General features: G+C 33.6%; 1 protein-coding gene across 2 annotated transcripts; it reads right to left on the bottom strand.

The window, feature by feature from the left end:
- Window positions 1–6,327: 6,327 nt before the first annotated feature.
- LOC110873476 (adenylylsulfatase HINT3) lies at window positions 6,328–10,631 on the bottom strand. Of its 2 annotated transcripts, none has more exons than XM_022122416.2 (7): window positions 10,257–10,631; window positions 8,366–8,421; window positions 7,993–8,050; window positions 7,476–7,542; window positions 7,282–7,337; window positions 7,126–7,179; window positions 6,328–6,663 (listed from the first exon to the last, which is right to left on the bottom strand). In XM_022122416.2, exons 1-7 carry the CDS (start codon window positions 10,440–10,442, stop codon window positions 6,529–6,531), a joined length of 612 nt encoding a protein of 203 aa, XP_021978108.1. In that variant the 5' UTR covers window positions 10,443–10,631; the 3' UTR covers window positions 6,328–6,528. The 2 variants fall into 2 exon arrangements, with proteins under 2 accessions (XP_021978108.1, XP_021978109.1); XM_022122417.2 differs by having other exon boundaries at window positions 8,011–8,050.
- Between the last annotated feature and the right edge of the window lie 1,027 nt (window positions 10,632–11,658).

The raw sequence follows: 11,658 nt of genomic DNA, 5'->3' as shown, positions 1-11,658 counted from the left end.
CATTCCCTCATTTTACTATTTTAGTTGTATAAAATCTGCACATGAAGAAGGTATGGAATGTACTGATAATGGTTTTAAATTATTGACTAACAATCAAGTCAACCAAGTTCATATTTGCTGTATTTGTTTTGTCCATTAATTCTGCACATGGTTATGTATTGGATAACTTGACCTTCACTTGAGGAGGAATCACATGTTCTGTCTAATTTCAAGAAAATTATTTTCTTGAATTATTATATATACCCAACTGATAAAGACTTACAACTCTCAACTTTTAAGTTTAAACACGTGTAAACAAGACGGGTCGAGCTTAATCTTGTCTAAACTTGAGTTCTGCTAGTTTAGCTTAACAAGGTTCGAGTTTGAGCTTGTTTGAAGCTTTTTATTCAATAGTCGAGCTCAACTCGTGAGTAAATTTTTCTAACTCGAGTTTGACTTTGGCTCGACTTATTATTTATTTATTATTTTATTTTTCAAATATATATAATCACTCTTTTATATATTTATAATTGTATTTATACATATGACATAATATCTTTTAGTTAGTTACTTTATCATAATTGTATATATAACAATTTTTAAATGTAACATATTTGGTATATTAAAATTACATTTTCTCTATTTTATAATATAATAGGATTGTTTAGGCTGGTGAGTCTTGTTGGACTCGGTATACGGAACTCAAGTTCGGGCTCATTTGCTAAACGGTATTATTTTTAGGCTTGGATTCGAGCTTGTTGAACTCAGCTCGATTCGAGTTTTTAGCGAGGCAATCCTGAGTAGCTTACGTAGTCGACACCCCTCCACATAAGATGGGCATTACTTTGGGGCCATGGAATAAGAACCCAATCTTGCTGGTCACAACCACATGGAATATAATTCTTTCTTGAATTATTGATGGGTGAAAAGTATAGTGAATGGATGAGAATAATAATACTAAGGAGCATATGCCAATAATCAATGGGGGCAATGTGTCTTGTGATACATCTATCCATTAATCCAAGATGCCACCCATTTCTTTTTTGTGAAAGTCTTCATTGAAAACAGTTGGGAACCGCATGACCCTTTATTCTGTCACCACCACATTGCCTTATTTTGGGTATATTATGCATTCATTATTTACACTTTTCATGCTTTGAATTGACTTCATTTTTGGTCAAGGGTTCTTTAGATTTTTGTAATTACTTTCTTGGTGTTCCAAGAAAAATATTGTTAGTTATTCCATAACGGTTTTAAATATTTTATCTTTTTTTTTTCAACGGTAAATTTCTTTTTAATTTTTGTCGTTTATGGGACTTGAACCCTGACCTCCCTCTTCCAAGGTGTTTAAAGGTTTTTGTCTTTGCCAATGGACCATCACTAATTCATCATTTTAGGTTTGATATCTTTGACACAAATAAATATATGAGTCGTACTCGGGTTCACCTATTTAATCTGTCAACCAGCCAACCTAACATGATTTGACTCTTTTAAAACGTGTTGACACGTACGACTCGTTTTTATAGTCGTGTAAAAAGTATCAGCCCTAACTTGGACGCACTTATTGGTCAACCCGTTCAATGTACATTCTCGAATATGAAAGATATAAAGTGACCTTGTAATAGTTTAAAGTAAACAACTAGCAACATAACACGTGACATGTCAACCTGTTTATTTAAAGGATAGTGTACAGGTTAACCCCCCTTTATTAAACAAGTTGTGTCCGGGTTGAACCCATTTAATAAACGATGTATATATACCCAACCCAAAACCTATTATCGTACCTACAATTCTCTAATAACAAACCAGTGAAATTACTATTTTGCCCACATGTGTGGATCATGGATGGTTATTGAAAGATAAAATTGACGTTACATTGCAGTTTAAAGGACGATATTCCATATAGGTACTATGTTATTTTGTCACTAGTTTGATATCCCCACCATCATGATCATCAAATAAGAAGAGGTTTTGCTTGATATGGACACTGCAAAAATGGCTATTCTTAGCTTGAATGTGCATAAAAGACAAGAAATTTATGTGGATACTGTATAAAGTAAAGAATGAAAATAGAAGTAGAAGAGCATCTTTTGCAAATAAAATATAGTGGTCCAAATCTCATGAATCATAATGGAAGAACAAAGTATAAAATAAATATTTAACCAAAGGAAAAGTTATTGCTTACTTAAAGCATAACCCATATTTATTGGTCCAACCCCTTTACATTTTATCAATTAATTTATTCATCATTTTCTTAATTAAGGATATAATAAATTTTATTGATTGTATGCTACTTTTTATAATATTATCATAACTAGAGAGGTAGGGGGTTCATTGGTTATATGGTTGATACTTGATTAAATTATTCAATCAATGGATATCATTATAAAATAACTAAAACAAATACAAAATAAATTAAAAATGTAAAATGTCGGTTACAGTTACATATATGAGTATAAATATAAATTAATAGAAGTTTAATATTTGGTTTGATTTGATGGTGAAGGTATTACTATTGGAGGAGAGTTGTTATTATTTAATTCAACTCTTGACCGGTAAAAGAAATTAAATAATCTATCCCACTTTTTAGATTTAACCAATATCTCATCCTCTTTGTTAGCACAATGAATATTTATATTCTCCCATATTACAAAACTTTTGCAGTTGCACTTTATTTAAAATGATTCTATTTACACATAAACGTGATTCTCGTGGGTACACTTTGTTTTGGAGATGTGTAATGGACAAATTATTCTATAACAATAGCAACCCGGTTAAAGTTGTAGAGGAGATAAAATACATAACTTCTATAGAATAAAAAACCGCACAAAATTGCATATATAGATTGATCCCTTTAGTGTAATAGTGCAGGATAAAAAAGCGTACAAAATTGCATATATAGATTGATCCCTTTGGTGTAACTGTGCTTTGTATTTCCACAATGCCTAATGGCATTCGTGGTTTGTAGTATACCTTGTTCTAGCATCTTGCTAGTCTCTCGTTTTATAACTAATTTTTGTGTTGTTCGTTATATAGTTAACACAAAATAAGTTAATAAGGTTTTGGATCTAACACGTCATGTTTACAACCCACCAACTTGTTTGACGCATATAGATAAATGAGTTACACATGTTATGTTTGGACTACATGATTTTAAGTGCGTCAGGGTCTACGTCTTTGACACAAATAAAATAAATATACAATTTACGTCCTGGTTCATCAATTCAACCTCCATCCCGACACGATAACAACCATCATACGTTAAGAAACGAGTCTAATTTCTTTCACTCATTGTATAAAAGTAATATATAATAATCATTATCCACATAGATCCAAGAATAAGGTGGTGGCATTGTTACTAATCTTGGCAATACAAACAAACCGATAAATTGACAGTGGATATGTGTCTTATTATTATTTATATATGTAGCAGCATCTCTAGGAATACTCAAAATCCAAAATCATAAGTTTATATAACACATAAAAAAAATCATAAGTTTATCAAGAATCTACATTGGGTTATGGTTACATAAACATTAATTAAATTAAAATTACACTTCCCAAATAAATGACTCTATCCAAGAATATATGCTTTCAAGTTTCAACTGTTTGTTTGTGTGTATGTGCATGGTGCAGGTGACAATAAATTGAATTCAATATATGCACTCAGCTGGTGTATGGTACAAGTTGTAAGGCATTGGTTGGAATCTGTACTGCATCACCTGTCAAAACACCAATGACAATTTATGATTTTGCTGACACATAGTTTTTTTTTTTTTCGTATTTTGTACGAGTAGAAACATATTCGGGTTGAAACAGATCATTTTTCAGTACAAATCGTTAATGAGATATTAGTAAGTTACATTAGACGGTCTGTTAAAAAAGTCGACTAACGCCTTCTTTCGTTTATACAATGCTTTAGCAATTTCTTTTAGAATGACCACACTTCGTAGAGCCCTATAGGGGAATCGTGTTGGGCTTGTGGGTTAATGAGTTCACTTTCGCGGGTTGATAAACATGAACATTGCCATATATTTAAATGTGTCAAAGACATTAACCTGATCCGGACATGTAAAACCATGTAACTGGACATGACACATGTATCTAGTTTATTTAACAGGTCAAACGGTTGACAAGTCAGAACGAGTTGGTGGATTTTAAATGAGTTATTTCAAGTTGTAACTTGTAAAAAAAGTTGTATTCGGGTTGGCAGATTGTAATAAAGTTATAAACAGGTTAAACTACATAGTAAACAAGTTAGCAAGTTAACTTACAAAATATATATTATTTTTGAATTGATTGACAAGACGGCATGCTTAATTTTGGCATCACCAGGGCACGGATTGTTTATTAAACGGGTTAAAGAACTCAAACTGCTACAAGCCATAAGTCAAACGATTAGGAATAGGGCTAAGTCATTACTACTTACTAGAATAACAGTATTGTTGGAGCACTCGGATCGAACAAACAAGACAAACACGACTTTATGTAACTAATCACTAGTGGTTACGAACTTTATATTAATATGAGCAAAGACCACAAAAAACAATGATTCTACCCCCTATTCATGCTAAAATAAACCTTGCGAAACAAGTCTTCTAATCCTACTCTAATAAGCAAATAAATAAAATATAAATCCCTAACCATTATCTCTATATATTTTGTGTTTATCACTTTATCTCAAACACCAATTAATATTTTAACCTTTAACTTTCATGATTCACCCATATAACCCCTTCAATTAAGATTAATTCCAGCATTCTCCCCCTTAATCTTAATCTTGATTTTGTGCCTCATAGATCTGAATTCCCAACAAGACCCATCTATAATCCATGGACCCATTCACGCTCCTAGACTTTTTGCACCGGCCAACAAGAATCATTTTATTCTTTTCTTTCCATCCCCTCTCGACAACGCTGTTTCTTGCTTCTTCTCGAGCCCATTGGTTTAATCATCATGATCTTCATCGCACTGATTCGGTGTCACAAATTTTTCTGATGTCTTCTTCTCGGATTTGTATCACACGATTCGGTCGCGCCCCTCCTTGTGCATCAATGTAGCCATGTAGACAAAAGTAGCCTTGGTAGTTTGGACCAAACCTCGTCACCGGACAAGGCCTATGATGTTTTGGGCCTTTGATTTATTTAGTCCAAGAGTTGATAACTCAAATCCATTTGTCATTTGACAAACCTTTTGTCTCATCCGTGGTAACAACTAACAAGTCACCCCTTCTAGTAAGGGTAAATAGGTCATAGTTTTTTTATAAAATGTTGCAAGTTTATTAGTTTGTCAAGTAAACAAAGAACACAAAGGAAAGATATACACAATTATGTATAATAATTTGGGTGTATGTTAATGAATCCATGAAATTTTCACTTCTAGACTTGTAGATATCCGATTGAGAGTTCTCCATTACTATTAGTGTCTCTTCAAGACGATACTAGAGACCACATTTACACTGTTTCGTTACTAGGATAATCGGTGTTTCATTAATAGTAATGAAGATTCTCCATTACTATTAATATCGTTAGTGATCACCAATTCTTATCTCACTAAGACGTTAGTGATCATCAAATCAACAAGTGTTTATATAAAACGTGTTCTTTAAGTTGCTTTTTTCGTCTTGTATTCTTAGAATCTTCATGATTTTTCGACATCTCAAAGCTTGAACGGACATGCTAATCCACATTTACTAAGCTTGAACACCAAACTTGAATCATGATCCCCTCTCTTGAAAATGTTAAAGAGCATTGTTTTAATGATCATTTGTGTTTTCTTAGTAAAAGTATGAGTTAATTACATAGTTAGTCCCTGTGGTTTGCATAAAGTAACATACTTAGGTACTAATAGTTTAAAATCACATTCTAGGGTATTAACTTTTCATTTTATAACGTTTGGAGGTATTAAAGTTATTTGTAGGTTTAAAATCACAATCTATTAGCTCCTAAGTATGTTATTTTGTGCAAACAACAAAGACTAACTATGTTAATACCCTAGAAGTTAATACCTCCAAACGTTACAAAATGAAAAGTTAATACCCTAGAAGGTGATTTTAAACTATTAGTACCTAAGTATGTTATTTTGTGCAAACCACAGGGACTAACTATGTAATTAACTCTAAAAGTATTTACTATGTTTTGTATGTATAGTAGCAAAGAACAAAATAGGTGCAAACATAAAACAATACAAAGCTTGTTAAATATAAACTACGAGCTTGTCGATCATTAAAACATAAGTATATCAAGTGCAACTTAGTAAATCGTATGGACACCAACAACGACAATCGGATCATGCTAGAGGAGCAAATGACACTTGCTAATAAGTAATAACATATAATGGAGAACAAGATTTAACTGTCAACATAAGCTGGGAAAAAGATAACTGATTGTAAAAACCAAAATGGGAACCCAGAAAAAACACACTGCAAACCTCTCCAATTTGTACAACCAATCAATCAACCTTAAAGAACAATACAAAAATATAAGAAGCAAACAAAGTTTGGATAAGATTACAAACAAGAAGGTATCATCAAACACATGAAAGTGGACCCTACTGGCTTCCAATGAGAGTGGTTCCATGATCTTTGTTATCTTCAAAACCATCCACAAATGACAATTGTTGTCTAATGTTATTAACAAGATGCAAGGCTTCCTCATCTAGCTTTAAGGGCTGCCTCTTCAAGCTCTATCAATATATAATTCAAATAATTAACCACATAAACTTTGTTTAATGCCTAATAAGTTGTGTGTTGGAAATACCGGATTATTACAACTCCGGTTATTTATGAAATCAAAAGTGTATTGAATCCATAAATAAATAACTTTTTCAATCAAAAACGGTTTCCTCAAATTAGATTTTAGAGTAAGGTACACGAGTGGTCCCTGTGGTTTACCAAAATTTTGGATTTGGTCCCTAGCTTTCCAAAAGTAGAGGGATGGTCCCTGTGGTTTGCACTTTGTAACGCATTTAGCCTCTAACTTGGACCTACTAAAACCTTCAGATGTGTTGGCTGGGGACTAAATGCGTTACAAAGTGCAAACCATAGGGACCATCTGTGTACTTTTGAAAAATTAGTGACCAAATCCAAAATTTTGGTAAACCACAGGGACCATACGTGTAACACACCCTAAGAATCGTATAGCATACCTCAGAAGCCCATAGGCAGTCTCGGGGCCTACGAGGAATGATATGAATGTGTGTCTGAACCAAGAAGAACAATAACAAGATAATCAGTTAATGTATATGAGAAAATAATTCGACTTTCTTGACACTAATCGGTATTTCTTGGTTATCGATACTTACATGGAATATAACTTGGCCTGCATCCACACCGTTGTTAACTAACAAGTTAAATGAATCTGAAAATTTTATTTAAATGACATAAAAAACATAACATCTGATCAGTCTTCAGGGAATGATCTTAAAGTATTAAGGAAAAAATTATAAAAAAAATTAATATTAACCAAATCACCATATAAACATCACAAAAACATTACCTGAACCAGTGGCTTTCATGACCGCCTTGCTAATATACGGTACTTTTGAGCACATAGCAGCCACGACCTGCAAATTTACCAACGCAATTTATAAAAAAAAATCTCAACGCAACATGGAAACAACTTTTCCATTGGTCTAAAATCGTTTTTTTTATTGTCAAATTTATAAAAAAAAAATCTCAACGCAATTTTTTTTTTTTTATCTTAAAAGGGTTTTATGGTACAAAAATTAACGAGATATTATAATATCTAGAGTAAATTACGTTTTTGGCCCCTGTGGTTATATCATTTTTACTATATTAGCCCAAAATAAGAATTTTTAACATATCTGCCCCCATGGTCTCTATAACTAACCATTTTGGCCCCCATGATCTGTAGACTGAGGGGCCAAAATGGTTAGTTATAGAGACCATGGGGGCAGATATGTTAAAAATTCTTATTTTGGGCTAATATAGTAAAAGTGATATAACCACAGGGGCCAAAAACGTAATTTACTCTAATATCAACAAGAACTTACGGATGGGGGAGTTGCTACCAGAGATGGAAAGTGGCCTCTAGGAATAATAAGGCAGTGCCTGACAAAACGGTGAAAAAAAATTATTTAGCAACGCAAAGGTCAAATGTTAAAACATGTAAAGATATAAAAAGAATTGTAATCTTGGTTTTAAAAACCGCAAGGCGCCCTGAGACGCACATTTTAAAACCAAGATTGTGATATTGAGCGGTAAATTCTTTCCACTGTCATTCTTCAAGATTAAATGATTGCATATGATAGATCAATGAATGTATTTTAGGGGATTCATTGGTTACATAAAAGCTAAAATTCCAGAGAGAAATTTACGTATAATGAGTGTAAAATTTAATTCTATCTTAGACATATGATACCTTACCCAGGGCTTACAGGTTGGTTATCCAAAATGCATAGGCATTCATCATCTTCATATAGCTGTAAGCAGATGAAATTCAATGAAAATAAGAACAAATCCACAGGAATCACAAGAGAATTGACACACCAAAAAAAAAAAAAAACTTGTTTATTACGTACTGATGGAATTAAAAAATTACAAGACTTAATGACTTTAAATACTTATAACAATTAATCCTACAAGGACTCCTAAACAGGGGCGTAGCTTTCGGGGGGGGGGGGGGGGGGGACTTTTCGCTCAGTAGTGTTACGTATGTACGTTTCGTATAGAATTTTTTAGGTATATATGTTTTCGACCCCCCGGTTTTATAAAAAAAAATTTACTTGTATAGAATTTTTAGGTTCGGTGACTTCCGACCCCCCGGTGGAAATTTTCAAGCTTCGCCACTGCTCCTAAACTTACTGGTACTTATCTTAAACAATTAGAAAACAAATAAATCTAATACGAAAGATAATTCAAATAATAATTAAACACATTTCATTATTATTTTACTCGTTTAGTCTTTCGACATTAAGATCTTCTCCAGACCACCCCTTTGAGATCACCCGAGCCTCCCTGTTGATGTTGTAATTTTATCATTTATTATGATATTGCATAATCATGCAAAAAGCATTTTCAAAGGAAAACATTTATAAAAGTTATCATATACACATTTTTCGATACGTAGCTGATCCAAGAGCTAGCAGACTCATACCTGGACCATCTAGACAAGCAAACGGACTAGAAAACGACCCAACTTAAAAAAGGCATAACTTTCGCAAAGTTTGGACTTTGGAGTTACAGTGACCATAATGGATGGAAACATCTCAATGGACCGAACCGTGTGCCAAACCGTCATAATGGCGGGTTGCCCCAACTGCCAAACCCGAATTCCATCATCTAGAGCCCCAATTTCGTACTTAACGGGTCCCCCCCCCCCTCCCCCTGATATTAGCAATTTTAAATTGTTTCCCTTTCATTGTAAAAATGTGTGAATCTCTGATTTGAGTAATTTGCTCGTTTATTTACGCAGTCAATTTAATTCCAAGGCAATTAGTTTTAATTTTCCAAAATTTGGCTCAACCCACCAAATTTAGATTATAAGGCCACTTGTAGTGGCACGTTATATCACGCCATTTTTGTATATGGCGCCCCCAACACCACTACAGCGGGCGCTATGGGGTGTTTTTTTCCTTCTCCCGTGAAAATCATAGCGGCAGGAGGGGGGGGGGGGATTATTTCATATACCAACTCACACACATATATATATACATACATATATAAAGCCCCATACATATATAACCCCACTACACCCTCTTGTGCTATAAAGCCCCTCTCTTGCGCCTGCGCGTTTCGCCACTTGTCGCATAACGCCCCCTAAGGGGCTTTATGATTACACATGGTCCAATAGTTTGAACATTCAACATTATAACAATCTCTCAAAAGGTTTTTTTTTTTTTTTTTTGAACGGCAAATTTGGATCACTGAACACCCCCCCCCCCCCTGTTTGTGGCAATCGAAACCAGTACCTAATAGTCCCTATGCTTTATCCCACCAACAAGATGCCACTAGGCTATAATGCCATGTGCTTCTCTCAAAAGTTTTTTTTTTTGTTTATATATATATACATATATTTGTGCTTCCGCTCGGCGTCACACATTCACAAGGGGGTGTTTAAAATTGCTTATTAATGGCTATATTGGTCAACAATATTCATTCCAATAAGTAAGTATCTAATTTCCATACTCAGAAACCTGAAACCCATCAAACCTCTAAATTTAGGAATAAAAAAACACAATTCATCAAAGTAACTTAAACAAACAAGCACACACAATGCATGATTACAAAACAAAACCCAAATCAGATATACTATTACCTTCAAAGCAGGTGCATCACCTCGAACAATCTTACAGAAAACACAATCAGTCTCCAGATTACACTGTTTCTCAGCAGGATCAGAACTAGAACTACAATGGGAACGTGTGACAATCGATGCTGTGGTTGTGATTGGATTAAGATGAGAGGCGATGATGGATAAACGGCGTCGTTGTGGGGCTTCCATTATGAATCGGTAACAACTATACTAGTTGCATGTTGTTTGAGTAGGAATGAAGAGTTAAGGGGTTTGTGGCGTAGAGAAGAAGGGGGTTTCGTTTCGTTTCGTTGGTTGTGGATAATCAATCTATATTGTAAACGACAAGTCAGGTGTCAATTGGTCGCCCGTGGGTTATCTTACCTTTGTTTATTCTACCAAAAAACTATGGATAAAACCATGTTTAAAAATTATACCAACATTTTTTTAGTTAGACTTGTAGGAGTAAAGTGTCAAAATTGTCCTTTATGTTGGGCTGTTTTTGTCACTTTAGTCTAAAATTCAAAACTTTTTAATTTGGGTCCATGTGTTTTAATTTTGTTGTCATTTTTATCCAAAATCAAAATCTACTCAGATGTTTCAGTTAATATCCAACTTTTTTTTGTCCTTTTCATCCCTTTTAATGAAGGGCGAAATGGTCTTTTAATATTCTATTATAACAAATTAAAAAATTCTGACCATTTTGCCGTTCATTAAAATGACGGAAAAAGAAAAAAACTAGATATTAACTGAAAAATCTGACCAGATTTTGATTTTGAATGAAAATGACAACAAAATTGAAACCACAGAGACCCAGATTCAAAAGATTTGAGTTTTGGACTAAAGTGACAAAAATGACCCCATGGACTATTTTGGCAGTTTACTCGACTTGAAGAGTTAAGTTTAAGTTTGGGGTAAACTATCAAAATGGTCCTTGAGGTTTGATCACTTTTGCTACTTTAGTCCAAAACTCAAACCTTTTGAACCTGGATCCATGCGGTTTCAATTTTGTTGCCATTTCATCCAAAATCAAAATCTGGTCATATTTTTCAGTTAACATTCAGCCTTTTTTGTCTTATTTCTCCCTTTTAATGAAGGGCAAAATGATATTTTAATGTTTATTATAACAAACTAGCAGTAAGACCCGTGTGCAAACACGGGTGGTTTTTTAGAAAACCATGCATAACACATATTAATAGAAAGTATAGATAGGTATATAGATATTATACCAAAACGTGTTATCTATTATAGCTAAAAGACAACTATAAACATAGATTATCGGTTAATGTATCAGTTACAACGATTATTTCCATTCTCTTATCCAAAAAGCGCGTATCCACCCACTGACAATGTAAACTGTTTACCCAAAAAGACAATATAAACTGTTTATAGACATAAGTACATATAAAAGATGTCTAACAAAACT

This window comes from Helianthus annuus, chromosome 8 (genome assembly GCF_002127325.2).
Source record: "Helianthus annuus cultivar XRQ/B chromosome 8, HanXRQr2.0-SUNRISE, whole genome shotgun sequence".
NCBI lineage: Eukaryota > Viridiplantae > Streptophyta > Magnoliopsida > Asterales > Asteraceae > Helianthus > Helianthus annuus.
This window is presented reverse-complemented; position numbering and strand designations above follow the sequence as displayed.